General features: G+C 37.1%; 1 protein-coding gene across 1 annotated transcript; it reads left to right on the top strand.

Moving 5' to 3' along the window:
- The first annotated feature begins 1,440 nt into the window (after positions 1-1,440).
- On the top strand, positions 1,441-15,331 carry LOC100894066 (phospholipase B1, membrane-associated). The gene is made up of 14 exons (XM_030998521.1): positions 1,441-1,646; positions 2,200-2,327; positions 3,825-3,891; positions 4,526-4,584; positions 5,426-5,493; positions 6,081-6,124; positions 6,764-6,872; positions 7,414-7,612; positions 9,855-9,943; positions 10,331-10,406; positions 10,853-10,957; positions 11,645-11,740; positions 13,486-13,554; positions 14,601-15,331. Exons 1-14 carry the CDS (start codon positions 1,571-1,573, stop codon positions 14,754-14,756), a joined length of 1,341 nt encoding a protein of 446 aa, XP_030854381.1. The 5' UTR covers positions 1,441-1,570; the 3' UTR covers positions 14,757-15,331.
- The last annotated feature ends 3,710 nt before the right edge of the window (positions 15,332-19,041 follow it).

The following is a 19,041-nucleotide window of genomic DNA, read 5'->3' as shown; positions in this document are numbered from 1 at the left end:
TATTTTCATTTGTCTTAATTTTTCAGGGCCGTATGCGGAATATTTTTCTGGTGGGGGAGGGGAAAAGATGCGTTAAAAGTTTTCGAAGAATCTCAAAAGCAAAAGGAGTGAAGGGAGTTCGAGCGACCGAACTAGTCATGAGGGTACTTTTGCATTTTCAAAAGTAGAATTGAAGGATTTGGTATAGGCCTACACTACATTTTCAGGAAAAAACTGTACGTTTTCAAAATATCTGGGGTCAACTGCCCCCCCCCCCCCTGGTGCGTACGGCCATGGTCTTTTTTTTTTAATTTCCCTATTTTTTTTCCTTTCCTTTTCTTTTCCCTTTTTCTTCCTTTTCTCTTCTTCTTCCTTTTTTCTTTCCTTCTCCTTTTTTTCCTTTTTTCTCTTTCTTTCCTTTTTTCTTTTTCTTTTCTTTCCTTTCTTTTCTTTTCTTTCCCCTTTTTCTTTTTTCCCCTGGAGCCCGTCAGGGGGGGGGGGCACTCTGCCCCCCCTGCCCCCCCCCATAGGTACGCCAGTGGTTCTAGCCTACTTAGTTATCAGGCCCTGTCTAAACCTAAAAGCGACGAAATGCAATAGTGGAACATGAAAGATTGACTATTAATCATGTCAATACGTTTTTAAATTTGGCCGCGCGTCCAGTTAAGGAGGAGGTTGAGTTCTGGGAAAAGTGAAAGTAGTTTGGGAGCATGTACATTCTTGTAATGATAGTGCGGAAAAGTTTTATACTAAAACGTCCCCAGAAAAAGGATGGTTATTCAAATGCCCTTATGTTCGACATATGGCAAAAATATAGTTGACATTTTTGGACCAAACTTTCATGCTTGTGTAGTCCCATTTACATATTTCAATGGACAGAGTCAACTTCTTATCATTATGAAGATGACAGAACCTTACAGTTGGCACTAACCGTATGCGCTGCAAAATAAACGTTTTACAATTGCTTAGAGAAAGAATCTTTCATAATGCAGTCGCATGGCCAGATATTTATCTTTAAAGCCCACTACACTACTTACACCTACTTGCACCCTCTTTACAGCCAGCAATGACTTAGCGGTACCCGTTGATCCCCCATGATGCCCTTTTTCTTATGTTATTTGAGAGCTGATTTGATCATCAAATCAGCTCTCAAATAACAGATAACCACCTGTCAGTGACCTTGCATGGAGGTATAATCCCTCCACGCCAGACTAGTGCAGAGGGGCTTTAAAATACATGTTTGATTAGAAAGAAGGCGTTCTGGGGCATGGTCGTTGACCTAGATACAGATTGTGATGAAGACGCCACTAACCCAGGTCACGTTATAATTTATGTACCAATTAAATCGATCGGTATAGGTAGCGCGTATCTCTTAATGGTCATTAAGACATCAAGTGCCGTATATGATATTTGCATAGATAGTGAGCCTCATTTAAGGATTCTTTTGAGGCGTTTAAAGAAGCCCGGAGAAACAAAAACACTACAAATATTTAGATGTTTGTGTCATTTATAGATTAAAGCTTTGACAGCGAAGGAATTATTTGCTGCGTGACTTAAATTTTGTTTAGATATTACATACACATTTTTGAGAATGTCGAGAGCGTTGACGAGTTCGATTTTCTTGTTGGCTTTACTTTTCCATCTCAGCTACTGGCAAGCACTCGGAGGTAATGGTCATTTCTTTTGCCATTTTTGTATCTATGTATGCACTACACAATAATTTTGAAATAGTGTTTATCTTTTTAGGAACAGCTGAAAGAAATATATCTCATATCATTCTGTCGAGTCAACGGAGTTATTGTATGGTCAAGACGGTAATGGCTTTCGCCTATAGAATGGAGCCGGGCTTGAATCGAGAATGGTTTTGTTCAATGAAATAGCCTTCAATATTTGACCAACTTGATGATTCATCTATTGACAAATTTTAGGGAAAAGCAAAAGATATTTCTCTTCCAAATAACCCTTTTAAATTTCGTTCTGTTTAGTTTCTTTATTTCTAAGTCCTCTCACTCTTTTTCTGTTCACTCAGTTTCTCTAACTTTCTATAATTCTTTTTTTCCTTCCACATATCTACCTATCGTTGATATTTTTTTTTAATGTATACTCCATTGACTTATTTTAGAGTTTATCCTGCAAAAAAGGCCACGAAAAAAAAAAAAAAGTTCATCCATTCCTTTCCCCCTTTTACTTTTTTCTCCATTTATTTTGTTTTTGTACTAGATGAGCGATTTGAAGAAGCATACTCCAATCTGGTCGAGGGCTTGAAAGAGATCATGGTAGACTGGAACGAGACGCTCCCGAAGCTTCCCGGCTTTGAGTGTTACAAGAACAGGCCGATTGGTGCACCTGTAAGTGGTCTGTTAAGAGCCAGAAGGGTGTTAACTCGTATTCTTCAACATAGAGTTAACGCCCTTCTGGCCCTTCTGAATGTGTGTGGGGGTGTGTGAGAGTGTGTGCGCGTGAATGTGTGTGTGCGCGCCCCTAATTGAGTTTTCACAGACTTTCATCGATCAAGGCATTTATGTGGGGGAAGGTGTGACATAAAATCGAGCTCTTGGTCTCCAAAAGTAGAACAGAGAGCCGAACACTCTGTAAGACCTACTGCTTTTTTATTTTGTTAATAAATAATTTAAATTCGCCCACAACAACAACAGCCATGACAACAACAACAACAACATCGAGGTTAATAGCGCAAACAAGTCTGCTCACTCAATTTCAAACTCATTGCTTACCTTAATTTGAAGGTGGTACTCCTCATCATATCATAAAGTGTACAAGCTCTTTCTTTGGTCCATTTAATATTCAATATGGGTTTTCTGAATGAAATGATACAAATAAAATCCAGTCATTATAGCTTGGTGTGGTATGTAGTACAAAACCGTTTTAGTGTGATGGGCAAATATTGTTCAAATCATCTATGTTTGTTGATTTTAAGGGCCTACAAGGAATTAGCGTTTGCTTGAGAAAATCCGCCGCAAAAAAGAGAGAAAATGATTTAAAAATCGCCTAAAAAAAAGCAATCCTCCTTTTCGGGTCTTGGGAGGGTTGGCCGGATTTCCCCGAGAAAATGATTGACGGGGAAAAATATATATATATTTTTTGTTACCGTATTTGAAGCAGGAAATAGCACTGCTTATTATCATACAATATAAACATATATATAGGTTAAGCGGCGCCACGGTATACTGATTGAGATAACAAAGATAACATCATTTAATTGATGTCATAATTATTGATTGTGCAGCAATAAAAATCTCGAGCGAAGTCTAAGCTGCTGCTAAGGCCTAATGACACTAATTAATGGATTGATACACGACACAACTGTGGCATAATTATTACGAAGTGTTAAAAATAAAAACAACTTTGTATTTTTCCTCTATCATGTATTATTTTTGCTCTAAATATTGCATATTCCCCCACTTATTTTTTCAATAATGATTTACACTTATGCCATCTGAAGTATCATTTGTTTTTCCCTTGATTTTAATTGTATTTTCTACTTCAACAATATTTTGTATTAAATATCGGTTCCTATCTTTCTGTCTTACTAATATTAAATTTTAACTTTAATATGGTACCGAAAACATTCAACGGAAGTGTATTAGGATTAAAGGTATTTGAGAAACGTATATTTATAATATAAGAAATCAATTCAAGTCAAGTTGATCTATGGAGAGAAATTGATTGCTAACAATGCTTTATTTCTGCATCTCTCGTCACAACCTTTTCTTGCAACAGAGTTGCTTTTGTATGAGGAAATATATTTTGCACACATATATACGTAAGTATCATTTCTTATAGGTATCTATATGAGAAATATTGTGTTGTTTTCATTCATTTTGAAGGCGTTAGGTAAAAATCTTGAATTCCCGTGTACAGTCACCATGCCTTCAGATGAGATTCCTACATCTGGTGAGCATTATTACTTTTTTAAACACGTTTTCATGTGGAAATTTAAGTTATTGAAATGCGAATAGACGTTAAAATGCTTGCAAACACATACTGGAAAATTGCAAGTAAATGTTCGTTAAGAGTGCTAAGGCATCAACATGATGTCCTTTTCCACCTCCGTTAGTCAAAATATTTGGACATTAAAATTACCATTATCTCTTTTTAAAAATCAAAAGATGTATAGATCTTTAAATATTTTCTTGGCTTCTTTACCTAATTACAGTTTATAGCTCGATTTTGCGTCATGCAAAAAAAAAGAAAGATGGATAGAAAGAAGAAGAAACAAAAATTAAGAAAAAAATAAGAAAAAAAGAGGGGGAAAAATACACAGAACCTATTTGAATTCCAGAGGAGTAGAAAATAGTTTAAAGCTATGAAATTTCTTAATATTTATAAAATCTAGGCCTATAATCAACAGAATGCGTTTTTTATTTCAAGGAGCAGAGAACACAGCTTACTTGCCATGGTAGAATTAAAATAGCAGTCCAGTAATTGAATATATTACAATATTATCTGCATTTTTTGGATGTAGCATTACCATTTAGAAAGTTGCATTATCATCAAAACAATGATAATATTAATATTTGCCCTTCAGTACATCGGCTACGCCCGGCAGACATCAATGTCATAGGTGCAATGGGGGACTCCTTATCGGTAAGTTTCTATAACTATATAAGAGCCTTTTGTTTATAAAATACTTAAATTTACAATGATAAACGATGATGATAAAGGTATATGCTCTATAAGATAGCTTCCAGCTTTAAAATTGTCAAGTCATCTCCGCTGGAGCCATGCAATGCGCATTGAGTTGAAACCCCTGAGTCACCGTTCGATTTAAAAAAAAATTATAATTATATTTATACTGGGCAGTGACAGTGTAAGTTCAATCAAGGAAGTGGGAGGAGCCTACCTCCTTGGGTGGGAGGAGCTTATACCTCCTTTATTGGTTCAATCAATGCATATGGTTTCAGCATAGATATGTCTCCAAACTCTGTTTGAATTGATTAATGTCGTGGACATAGTCCACTCAAGAAGAAAATGCATTTTAGGTTGTTCTTTTTTTTTTATATTATTTTTTTTTTGCTTGGTTTTCTTTAAAAAATAATCAACGTGTGAATAATGATAGTAGAAGTACGTGATTACTGTCAATTGAAAATAAACCGTAAAAGCATAACTGACTCATTAACACCGAAAATTCACAAAGGTTTCATAAAGACTGACAGACAGATTTTTATGAGTTGTAAATATATAATAATAATAATAATAATAGGCATTTGTATAGCGCCGTCTATCTAGACAATGCTATTCCGAGGCGCTCAAGAAAAATAGAAAAATGAGAAAGTTTGGACGAGAAAGTTCGGATGAGTGTCACAGTGCCAAGTACAGGTATTGTTTAAAAAGATAAGATTTCAGCTTGAATATATCTAAAATATCAACGTGCATCTACAGCACATAACTTGACTTTAACAATTTGACACTTTATTTCATGAATCAGGCTGCCAACGGGGCTGGAGCATGTTTCTTGCCAGAATTAGCTCTAGAATACAGGGGTCTAACATTCAGGTAAGATAAACTACAGATACCGAAACTCTAACAAACTTTGGATAAAAGTGACCATGTTTGATTCTTTGATATCAGAGAAATTTAAGAAAACATCAAAAATTTGTCCCGCCAAGTTAACATTAATCAGGGTTTTTTAAAATCACGTATTGGTTAAGAGACTTTTGTCAAATCGGGTCTTAAAATTGATATTTCTTATTGCTGTGTTCGAGCTATGTAAAATTTATGCTTTGAAAGCATTTAAGCAAATATATTAACCACAACAAGTGTGACTGACATTTAACTAATACGTGAAAATATGTTATAAAGTTGTTTCTTTATCTTTTTTAACACATCTTATAATTGAGTATGAAATTATAGTCAATTGGAGACCTCCTGTCGTAATTACATGAATAACATACTGTCTTGTTGAAGGTTCTTCCTAACATAGTAATACAAATATTATATGATAGGCACGAGATGCTAATTTCACTCTGATACACATTCTGTTACATGGAGTATGCTTTAATTCTACAATAGTTTGTAAAACGATGTTTGCGGTTTATCCTATATATTGAGAACAAAACTTTCTTCCTTTCCTTACATTCCAGTCACGGAGGAGATGAAGGTTTTGAAACAAATCCAACTTTAGCCAGTAAGTGTCAAGAAAACTTTTATTTTACAATATTATTACAGTCAGGATATGTTAATGCTTTCATACAAAAAATGATGATGTAAATATTCAACATCAAGCACTACACTGTCCTTTTTTGTAACGAATCCTTTTATTCTTGTTATTTTAAGAGCAGTTTGTTTCCTATAATCATCGACTTGACGGAAGCGAGTTGATATTCTGTGACTTGTATTAGCAAGGCATGATCAACATAAATTTACTTCAAATTTATCAATCCAGTCATTTGCTAATGAAAAAATGCTGAGATGAAAACGACACTATCCCTTTTTTCAACCAATACACAAAATATGAATATCCAATATCAATGAAATGTATTTCGAGCAAACGGATCATACTTCCAGTACAAGAATGATGTCCATATCTTTAAAATCTCTAAAGCGGGACTGCACTATGTATGCCTCTATATAGCAAACAATTCCTAAGCGGTACCCATTGGTCCCCCATTGTCCCCTCCTTCTTTTTTAATCGAGAGCTGATTTGATGAGGTAACCACCTGTCAGTGACCACGCAGGGAGGTCTAATCACTCCTGGCCTAACTAGTGTAGATATGCTTAAGTTCTTTTCATTACGGAATTGTTAACGCTCATAAATTGTATACAGATGTTTTGCGGAAGTTTAACCCTGCTCTGAAGGGGTACGGATGGGGGACAGGTCGATGGGACTCCGATGAAGCGGGCATGAACGTCGGCTACCCCGGGGACAAGGCTAAGTATGATACAATCATTTTTCCTCAAAGTTATTTGCCTTTTTATCGGCCAAAATCATTTTTTGCATGGCTTTTGGCGTATGAGGGCCCTTACTTTATGTTTTAATTGACATGTATGCTCATATTCAATAATTGCTGCAGCGAGATTTGTTTTATAAAGCTACCCCTTAATACAACCGCCCTTAAAAACACACAAAATAAACATTTGCATTTCAGCTCATTATTACGTTGTTTTAGTTTTTCCTTTTAACTTGCCTTTCATAAGAAAAGAATTAAGAAGTAAGGCTGCCTATAACATGCCGGTCTTGCCATGTCGACAAAGTCTGTGGCAAACCTAAACATTGTAAAATGCCAATTCTAAAACATCCGCGAACTGGACCCATTGAATAAAGAATTCAAGTCCTCCAACCAATCACACAATTTCAATCGCCTATTTCAAATAGGAGATTGCCATTGTTAAACTAAATTGATATCAATACGACTTTTGACAGAAAGTGCTCCCAGTCTACTGAAAACAATACCTTTTAATATCATCTATTCTCAGTGACATGCCTCATCAGGCGGACTGGTTGATCGAAAAGATGAAAGCCGATCCCAACATCGACTACGAGAACGACTGGAAAGTGGTGACGCTCTTCATCGGAGGAAACGACCTGTGCGCCTGGTGCAAAAACATTGTGTACTACGCGTCTGACAACTACGTCAACTTCATTCACGAGTCGCTAATGACTCTGCATGACCAGGTATAGTAAAACAAATTATTTATGTTTGTAAATATCTTAATTTGTCATTAATTTTGTGTATTTCCTTCGAAAGTTTGTATATGTTATGTTTTGATTTCTTAATAAACACATAATTTTAAAAAAAAACTTAATCAGCAGGAGCAATAACATCTACAACGACAACAATAATGATAGTAGTAGCAGTGGTAGTAATAATAATGATGATAATAATATTAAGTAAGTAATTAAGTAAGTAGTAGCTCTATGACAGAAGAATTTATTTTTCATTTCTTTTCACATAATATAAACAACGACAGACAATAATAAACGTAATGATATAACAGAAATAAGCATTGAAATATCTTTGACATTGTTTTTGGTCATTGTAATGCAAAATGATTATTACTATTAGTAATAATGATAATAGCAATAATAATAACAATGATAATAACAATAATAAACAATCCTCACACATGCAGTCTCTTGCTGACAGGAAGATGGGCACTATAGTGAATAGCCAGAAAATAACTCCAGTGAAGCATTAATCATTTTAATCCAAATGGATTCTTTCACCTTCCGTGGCCAGAAATTTGTTTCAAAGTCAATAGTATGGGCATCATCCTATCAGTCAAATATTATATCCATTCATGTCTTTTCGCTGTAGTGATCTTAATTATAAGAAGAATCAAGCAGGGGCGTACGCAAGGGGGGGGGGGGGTTGGGGGTTGAATCCCCCCTTTGGTATTTTTATGTGTGTAAACCCCCCTAAAACCCCTTTAAAACCCCCCCCCCCTTTGGGTTTTTTTTTTTAATTATAAAAAATAAAAAAAATTATGCCCATGACCTTACCCCCCCCCCCCCCCCCAACGAAAAACATGTCAAATTTCCAAATTTCGAGACCAAAAAAAACAAAAAACGTGTCCTCTCCCCCCCCCCCCCTTTGGTATTTTTATGTGTGTAAACCCCCCTAAACCCCCCCCCTTTGGGTTTTTTTTTTTTAATTATAAAAAAATAAAAAAATTATGCCCATGACCTTACCCCCCCCCCCCAACGAAAAACATGTCAAATTTTCAAATTTCGAGACCAAAAAAAAACAAAAAACGTGTCCTCTCCCCCCCCCCCCCTTTGGTATTTTTATGTGTGTAAACCCCCCTAAACCCCCCCCCCCCTTTGGGTTTTTTTTTTTTAATTATAAAAAAATAAAAAAATTATGCCCATGACCTTACCCCCCCCCCCCCCCCCAACGAAAAACATGTCAAATTTTCAAATTTCGAGACCAAAAAAAAACAAAAAACGTGTCCTCTCCCCCCCCCCCCTTTGGTATTTTTATGTGTGTAAACCCCCCTAAACCCCCCCCCCCCCCTTTGGGTTTTTTTTTTTTAATTATAAAAAAATAAAAAAATTATGCCCATGACCTTACCCCCCCCCCCCAACGAAAAACATGTCAAATTTTCAAATTTCGAGACCAAAAAAAAAAAAAGTGTCCTCTTCCCCCCCCCCCCCCCCCCCGCTTATTCAGCGGCTGGCTGAGTCGGTTGCGATTTTTCGGGGACCACAAAAAAAAAGTGACCTCTTACCCCCTCCCCCCCCACTGAGCGACTTTTCGGCCGGCTGAGTCGTTGCGAAATTTTGGGGCCGATTTTAAACCCCCCCCCCCCTTGAAAAATTCTGCGTACGCCCCTGGAATCAAGCATGGCTTTGTGTGTGTGTGTGTGTGTGTGTATGACGGTTTGCACTCAATGTCAGGATAGTATAATCACGAAATGAATATCCTTTATTCCTTAGTCCTATATCGCACCGTTGAGCGACTTTTCGGCCGGCTGAGTCGTTGCGATTTTTTTTTAACCTCCAAAAAAAAAAAAAAAAAAGTGTCCGCTTACCCCCCCCCCCCCCCCCCCCCCCCCCCCCACTGAGCGACTTTTCGGCCGGCGCGATTTTCAAATTTTCGGGAGCAAAATATTTTAAAACCCCCCCCTTGAAAAATTCCTGCGTACGCCCCTGGGACTACACAAACATGAGGCATAAAAATCTGGCATTATTTTTAAGCTGTTATTTGTCATATTTAGAATGTGAAGGCATTTGAAGAGCCATGCTTGTCAGGTAAAATTTTTTCTCTGATCTTCGTCCACACTTGCATAATAATAATGACAACGCTCACCAATTATTTTTCACCTCTCTCCGGAACTCAACCTTCTCTTTAAATATCTTTCATTTTAACTTTGCCATTACCTTACAATGAGATTACTTTCTGCACACTCTTTAGATGCCGAGGACAATCGTCAATGTAGTGGGACTCTTACAAGTTTACCAAGTGGAGATTTTGAGTAGCACAATATGCGATTTTATCCATCAGTGAGTTGAGAGTTACAACCTCAATGTTGTTTTTACATGCACTCAGCAAAACAAAAGTGGACACTAATTATAATGAAGATTTTCAAATAAATATTTGATATAAATATATCCTTTGTAATTATGTCAGAATAAACATAAATTAATCCTCTTTTAGATGATATACAATATGAATCATACCGTTCACGCTCTGAAAGAACATTGCAAAAGTAGAGCAACTGACCATTCAAATGTTGATGTTAATTAAGCGGAGTAGAGTATATTCATCCTGAGTATATTCATAATTATAGTAGCTGCACTATATAATTTGACCGATTATTTTTATTGTTGTTATTTCTATTATTATCGTACCGAGAATTGATATGAGAAATCTTTTTGGAACCATAACAGGGGGGTTTGTTCGTGTGGGATGTTCTTGACTCCTGATGAGCTGGCAGAATTCGAAGCCATGAACAGACAATATCAGGTACATCTTATCGTTACAATTAATACGCCGTTGTAAAGAGAAGGATACCATTATTTGAACATAAAGTAACCTTTTATTTGGTATCAACCATCAGCCATGTAACTTTTGAAAGTTACCTTTGCGATCAGGTGGGCCTTTAAATGATGCATTAAGATTAAGGTGCGCCTGTTGGACTTTTATTGGGCAGTTAAAGCTAATTAGCCTAATTAAAGGGCGACTTTGGTATTTACGTTTTTAATAAGTCAATACAACAATGGGACAACGCCTTATGAAGATAATATTAAGATAAATAGTCGCAGTAGGCAACCCTTAACCGTTTCTCTATTGATTGTTTTCACATCTTAATGTGCATTTCAATCAAATAAATGTTTAAACAAGCTATGTTAAACTCGATATCTGCTATCATGCTTTATCACGAATAAATCTTTATATCACTTCTAACTTAGGTGAAACTAACGGAGGATATTAACAGTGGGCAGTATGACGACAAAGACGACTTCACGGTGGTTTTACAACCTTTTCTTCAAGAGACAGCCGTGCCTATGACAGAGGTAAATAGGGATCTAAAACTTGACATCAAAATAGAGGTCATCAATTGAATGGTATATTATACCGCGTTCCCTGGGCCCCGTCTACGATGAAAAAGTATTACTCACTCCCCCCCCCCCCCTCCCAAAAAAAAGGGAAGTAAACAAGAAAAATATCAGATAAAAGAGCCAATGTAAAAGCTATCCCAAATATAAAAATTGTTATTGGAACTTTGTGTCATCTGACTTGGTTTTCCTTTTCTTTCTCTGCTCTTAGAAGAAGCTTCAAAATATAGTGCTCCTCTTTTTTTTTTTTTTTTAATAATTTATTCAAATAATATAACGTGGCTTCCGAAAAATATATGTATAAAAATGTCCTGATTTTTCATGATTGAAACATTAATTAATTGTTTTCCCATAAGATGATTGATCTTTGATAATTTTTCATTTCTGAAAATTTATTAGATTTTGATTGGAACTGCAGATGATTAACAATTTTATCCACAATCTAATTTATAACTAAAATTACTTTACTAATAATTTGTTTATTTAACTGAGCATAAGTCTATTTTCCAATGCATCACTCCAAAATTATCAAAGAGAAGCCATACTTATATCGATGGTCTGGTGTACACGTAAATGATAATTAGGAATCACCCGTTTGATTGTTTACCCATATGATTGATGTATGCTAATGATTTTATCTTGCAGGATGGAGACCCAGATTTCTCATACTTTGCCCCAGATTGCTTTCATTTCAGTGCAAAGGGGCATGCGCAGTGTGGAATCGAACTTTGGAATAACATGGTACGCATTCTTCTTTAGTTTATAAAGTCAAACCTGTCTATAAAGTCCTCCCAAGGGGAACATGAAAGCTGGCCACAGATGGCTTGTCTAGACAGGTCTTCCAACACATGTTTCTTCTCAGAGGAAGACAACACAGTTGACCATTATAGACAGGCGGTCTTTATATAGAGGTGGCATTTAAGATAGGCTTGGCTCTACAACAATCTTAGTCCGTTTAGTTTTAAATCACAAAATCATATATTCGATGATGATCTAAATATGAAATATCGTAAAACAAATTTCCCGTTTCTTTTTTGAAGTTTGACGTATGACAGTAAAAGTGCATTGCATTTTCGCAAATTAAATTCGATTACAGTGTCCCTATATTAAAACAGTATGAATACTACATAACAACACATTTTACCATTTTACACACTCTCATACTCTGAAAGTGTTTCAAATTCAGCATGTGATGTCATTGTAGCCATAGAAAATACATTAAATCGTGTGAAATCACCTGTATGAACGTAGTGTAAAAGTAAAGGAGACATTAAAGCAGGATCGCACTGTCAATAATCATGATAATAGTCACGAAGTGGTTAGTCTGCAACAATTGTATAATTGTCTCTGCAATCGTAGTGTAAATTCTATTTAAAATCCACTCCTCAAAACTTACCTATATCAACAAAATGTGTAAATACTGCATTCATTGTAGGAGCCTTGCGCTTTTGAATGTTTTTTCTTTGAGGTACATGGCGCCATGTGAATGCTATGAATCACCATCACCACCACCACCACCACCACCACCACCACCACCATCATCATCCTCACCATCACCACCACCACCACCACCATCACCACCACCATCATCACCACCACCAACAACACCACCACCACCCCCATCATCATCATCATCATCACATCATCATCGTTATTGAAATAACGTTAAAAGAGTAGTGTTGACTCATTCTGAAAACAAGGGGAGAATGCATAGTCAACCCTATGATTTTGTTACTTAATATACCAGTTTTCTAATGTAACCAAATTGAATGCAAACGTTTTTGTGAAGTGCTTCAATACAAATATTTCATTCACCTGTTATGAATAGTTACTATAATGCAAAATGTTTGTATTACGTGTTGTTACGTAGGGAAAGCCATAATATTTGTCTTACCTGGCAACAACTAATGTATGCAGTTCGCATTCTGACTAATGAAATAAAATTATTCATGACAGATGAATGAAATAATTCGTATCCAGGCACTTCGCAAGGACGTGTGCATTTATAGATAGTGTTACGTTACGAAAATGGTCTATTCACGTAATGTTCAAAGTGAGTGTGAGCTAGTGTCACAAAGGTTCGTACGAACGATTATTTCGTACGAATCTCCTTTTTTTCCATTGTCTTCCCGAATTTCCATTGTCTGAAAATCGTTCGTACGGCGTTCGTAGCAGTTCGTAATGGCATTTGTGACCGAAGCTTTAGTCACTATGAATATGACTGACAAAGAAAGCGGACAAAATATACAGTTCCTCAGGTATAGAAAGGAACATCCCTTCACTGCTATTATATAAAAATGTGTAGAACAGGTGTCACATGCACATTCACCATTTTACATAATGTTCCTTTGTCTACCTGAGGAACTGTTTATTTTGTCCGCTTTCTTTGTCCGTCATATTCATAGTGAGTCTCTGTTATTTTTTGTTTGTTTCTGATAACTCCATCGCATCAACTATACACTGTATTATAATTTGTCTTATTATAGATCGAACCTGTTGGAAACAAACGTGTGACTTGGGATCCTACAGTGACCGATATCTCTTGCCCAACTGAAGTAAATTACACTTATCCATTTATTTCCTTTTATGTATCACTGTTTTAACATCTATCTCAGTCGTGGAAACTACTTATTTGTTTTATAAAGTGCTTTTTATAGTATGTCATGCATGGAGCATACATTATTAGAAATCATAATTGTGCAACGGATTTTCGTATAGGAATAGAAGTATATCGTTTATGCTACGAATGTGAATGACGTGGGCTTTAACGGATGAGGGTCTTCGTTTGTTAAAGTATTAAATTACAATGGGTGAATTCTGTAATTATGGAATTTTGATCATCCAACTATTACGTAAATCAGGGCCCCGTCTTATAAAAAGCTGCGATTGATCCAAATCAATCGCAAGTGCTCAAATCAATCACAACTTTGTAGTCTCTTATCTCTTAGGTACATAGATGCAATTGATATCAATCGCAAATAAGTTGCGATTAATAATTATCTAGACATTTACCAAATAAGTATAAATGTATGTTTTAAGCTGAGTGCGGTATTACTGTGGCGTATCCATACATTGATATATCGGGGCGGCATCCTCCCCATATCACCCAAGTGACTGTGGGTGTAACGAATCTGGGGCAACTCTGCATGGTTTAATAATAATAATAATAATAGGCATTTCTATAGCGCCGTCTATCTAGATAATTCTATTCCGAGGCGCATTTATTATTACCCCGACTTTAGCGTAGCTGCCATTTAAACAGCGCCCCAGCATTTCAAGGAATTAATTCCTGCCAGGTACCATTTACATCACCTGGGTTGAGTGTGACAGTAGATCAATGTATTGCCAAAGGACACTAGTGCCGCGGCGGGACTCGAGCCGCGGACCTTGTGCTCGACAGTCCGGCGACGTATCCACTCGACCACGACACCTCTACAAATAATATTGCGGATGGTATTGATTTTATTCATGGCCTTTAATCCGGAGCGGGGGGGGGGGGGGGGAGACTTTAATACTCCAGATGCTATAGGGTTGCCACGATACAAGCGACTCACTCTCTTATGTTTTTTTAAATTATGTTTTATCATATTTCATTTTGCAGGAGTTCCCTTACATCTACACAAACCTGAACAGCCAACCTGAATATTGGGAGGCCACAACACCCGCCCCTCCGGCTGAGGGCGGTGCCAGCATCACTCACTTCTCTCGCGTGTTTGTTTTCTGTCTCCTGTGCATTATAGATTTACTCAGGGACTAAAAAGTATTCTTGAAATGAACGGACTGATTGAATTCTATACTAGAGAAATCGATAAGGAAAATTAAAAAAAATTCTTGTACATAATACAATTTTGCATGATATTTCCATTTTAATAGTGGTAAAAACCTATCAATTATTGAGTGCAGTCCTGCATATTCTATTATTAATATTATAGTGATGTTTCATAGTTCATATAGACTCCTTCATGTCATTAATTTGTTTTTTGCTTTATACGAATGTTATGATATAAGAAAAAATACAATTTTAGTAGGTAATCTGAATTTATCAAAAACAATTACCTAATGCTGCATTCATAATTATTAAAGTTTGAAATGATTTAGTTCAGTTTGCAGACTTTCCAAATTGTTGTTATAATAGCATGTATATATACGAAATGTAGATTTGTAGTTTGTCTTGAACTGGAATTATAGAATTATTGACAGACACTGTATAATGCATCGTATTGCTAGTAAAAATCGGTTTTATGTAGACAAGTATCACTTCAAATATCAATGAAATGTATATAGGTACTGATGTTCTATTACATATTGTTATATGTTCATGGCATAATTTAAGAGATTGGAGTACTAAATACTGAAGAAAAAAATAGTTTGTTATACTAATTATAAATACTTCTACAGTTAAATGTGTTTGTTCTTTTTTTCTTGATTGGCATTTATGTAATAAAAAATGATAGCAGAAAGAAAGAGAAAGATAGGGCTGAGTGTTTAAAAAATGACTAAATAAAGAAGTGTTGGTTTTGGCTTGATAAAGGGTTCGTGAAAAAAAAAACAGAATTCGATGGGTTTACATGAGAATAAAAACCACAATCATATTGAGAGAGAAGGAGAGAGAAAGAGAGAGAGAGAAACAGAAAGAGGAGGGGAAGAGGGGAGGGGGTCAAATTACATTTCAAGAATACAACATAATAAAATATCACAAGTTTTGTAATGTGTATACAATATAATGATAATAAATGATGACATTAAAACATTACTACTACGGTAAAGAGTGCATGACATACACTCGTGAGCTCTGTAGCTTTTGCAATTTTTTGTATAGTTCTCCTACATATGCTGTTTCCAATTGTGGACTGAAGTTTGATTCTATAGCAAGGATCCGGCAGGACAAATTTCAGTTGATTTCAAGACAGGAAGAAGAAGATATAAGTGGAGATAACTTTCCAGGTAGTACTGTATCTGATTCTACATTGGCAGCCATGATACTTGGCTGCCTGGAGATGTTCACTTAACCTTGTCAGCTGAACAAAGGATTGTTAAAGTCTACTGTGCCTTCAGAACTGTGAGTTAAGTACTTAAGAATGGAGCTACATTGTTATCTCCTTTGTGCCCTTATATGCGGAGTGCAGACTGGGTGGAATAAGCCCAATCAACAAGATTACTTCTTTTCTTCAGAGGTCCATCCCCGAGAAATTAACTCTTGCTTGAATAGGCGTTTTGTTGGGAGGAGAATACCCCATTACTCCAATACAACATCCACTTTTCAAGTAGAAATCTTTTCTTGTGGGGATGTCGAATCTAACCCGGGACCTCATGGGGGTTTATTTGAGGTCACTGCCCCTGATCCACCCCGCCCCACGACAAGCAAACTTCTGAGTTGTACTTTACTTAATGCAAGAAGTTTGCGTTCAAAGATACCTGAACTTGAGTCATATATATGCACCACCAAACCAGATATCATTTGTATAAACGAGACATGGCTTACTGAAGATATTTATGATGCGTCACTGGGGTTTCCGAATGAATACCTTGTTTTTCGACGTGATCGCGCTGATAATCGACGAGGAGGGGGTGTTCTGCTGGCACTCCATCGGCATCTGAAACCCGACCGGAAGAGCATCCACAACGACACCTTAGAATTAATCTGGGCCACGTTCAAGAATGGCTCTGACTCGTGGCTTATTGGCGTTCTGTATAGGCCTCCAAACAGCAACGCATCATATTGGGAGTTGCTACAAGCTGAGCTGGATTCTGTGAAATCCGATGACTACGATGGGCTTCTTCTCCTAGGGGACCTCAACGTCGACATGTCCCCTAATGTTCTTTCAAACAACCGGACCCATTTGTCATCTTTCATGAATGACTTCGATCTCACTCAAATGGTAGCTTCTCCTACTCGTCTGACCGCTACGAATGTCTATTCAGGGTCACTCATAGACTTAGTATTGACCAATCGTGACCATGCCATAACAAATGTTCATACTATGGCCAATCCTGTGGAATCGGACCATTTGGCTGTTTGCGTTCGTCTTCGCTCATCGCAGCCCGCTCCAATGCCTTCTGTTCTCCGGTCTTTCCTACATGTCAACAAGGGAGACTTTGACCACCTGCGGACTCTTCTTCATCTCATTCCCTGGAACTCATTTCTAGACCCTTGTAATGTTGAAGAAAGTTCTGAACTATTCTTAGATCTTTTTAATGCAGCAATTAAAGAATCGATTCCACAATCATCTAAGCGTAAATCCAAATGCTCACCATGGATCACAGCTGAACTCAAGAAACTTATTTCTAAGAAACACTGTCTGTTCAGAAACGCTAAAAGAACTAAAGCTCCTACTGACTGGGTTACATACAAAACTATTAGGAATCAGGTGAAAACCCTCACAAGGAAAGCTTACTGGACTTATGTTAACACGTTATTTGCACGTAAAGACAACAGGAAGAGTTTTTGGTCATTTGTACGTAGTCGTAAACAATCACTACCTCCTCCTAAATTTAAGTATAATGAAGCACAGTTTACTCAACCAGATGATATAGCTGCAGCTTTCAATTCTCATTTCTCTTCAGTTTTTTCCCCTCCTTCTACTCTACCTACTGAAGCTCCTGAGTGCACCTTGCCTATCACTGAACTTAATCGTTTAACAGTATCTGATACAGATGTCAGCTCAGCTCTCTCCAGATTACCTGTAAATAAATCTCCTGGGCCAGACGGTATTTCACCAAATGTTCTCTCTAAAGTAGCTTCTGAAATTTCACATCCCTTGTCAATTCTGTTCAATGCATCTCTGAGTTGTGGTAAAGTTCCTTCTTCATGGAGAAAATCCCATATTACTCCTGTATTCAAGAATGGTGATAGGTCGTTGGTCTCTAACTACCGCCCAGTAGCCCTTACTTCTGTGTTATGTAAAGTTCTAGAGAAACTTGTAGTCAACTGCATACAGGAACATGTAGGGTTATACGGTCTGATGAGTAAACACCAACATGGATTCACTAAAGGTAAAAATTGTGTAACACAACTTGTAAACTTGGTACATAATTGGGCAGCCTCACTAGACAAACCACGCCCTCCACACATTGATGCAATTTTTCTTGACATGTCAAAGGCTTTTGATAGAATGCCTCACAATATCCTCCTATCCAAGTTAGCAACCCAGTACAATATTCGTGGTAACATATGGAAGTGGGTACGTTCCTTTCTATCAAATCGGCTCCAAAGAGTAATGTTCCTGGGTTCTCTCTCTTCTTGGAGTAATGTCCCTTCTGGTGTGCCCCAGGGTAGTGTAATTGGACCGCTACTTTTTAATCTATTTGTCAACAATGTTATCTCTGATGTTTCCTCCGATCTTTTTCTTTTTGCTGACGATATGTTACTGTTTCGTACAATTCGTTCACACGATGATGAAATGCAATTGCAACATGACTTAGACTCACTCCATCAATGGACAATTACAAATGGCATGTCATTCAATCCATCCAAAACGAAAGTGATGCATATAACTAGGAAGCGGAACATCCAAAATGCCGTCTATACCCTGGGTGACACACTGCTTTCTTCTGTCACTTCTTACAAATATCTTGGTATTGTAATAGGTTCAAACCTCTCTTGGAACATTCAGGTTGATGCAATTACTGCACGCGCGAGTCGTCTTCTTGGGTTTATAAGAGTTGTAGCCCGTGGTTCGTCCACCTCTGCTATATTTGCCCTCTAAGGCCTTGGTACTGCCAATACTTGAATATGGCATCCCTGCATGGCATCCCAATACCCTAAAACAAACACAACAATTAGAAAGAATCCAACGTATAGCAACGCGCGTTGCTCTTAAACAGAGAAGAGGAGAAATGCCGTATGAAGAAAGGTTAAGGGTTCTCAACTGGTCTACCTTGTCAGCTCGTAGAGATTATCTTTTATGTTCATTTACCTTCAAATGTCTGTACTTTTGTTGTGACTGTGAAACACTAATAGAAAACATAGCCATTAGCAAGAGACGCCTCTTTACACTGTCCTTCATTCATCAGCAATCACGAACACAGGCCCTGTTCCTGTC

Source organism: Strongylocentrotus purpuratus, unplaced genomic scaffold (genome assembly GCF_000002235.5).
Source record: "Strongylocentrotus purpuratus isolate Spur 01 unplaced genomic scaffold, Spur_5.0 spur5_scaffold_5, whole genome shotgun sequence".
NCBI lineage: Eukaryota > Metazoa > Echinodermata > Echinoidea > Camarodonta > Strongylocentrotidae > Strongylocentrotus > Strongylocentrotus purpuratus.
The sequence above is the reverse complement of the archived record's forward strand: the minus strand, read 5'-3'. Positions and strand labels throughout refer to the sequence as shown.

Excerpts from the sequence above, each read along its gene's own strand:
- LOC100894066 (XM_030998521.1), top strand. The coding sequence starts at position 1,571 with ATGTCGAGAGCGTTGACGAGTTCGATTTTCTTGTTGGCTTTACTTTTC. Across the intron at positions 4,585-5,425 it reads CAATGGGGGACTCCTTATCG|GCTGCCAACGGGGCTGGAGC; the intron begins GTAAGTTTCTAT and ends TTCATGAATCAG. Across the intron at positions 6,125-6,763 it reads AACAAATCCAACTTTAGCCA|ATGTTTTGCGGAAGTTTAAC; the intron begins GTAAGTGTCAAG and ends AATTGTATACAG.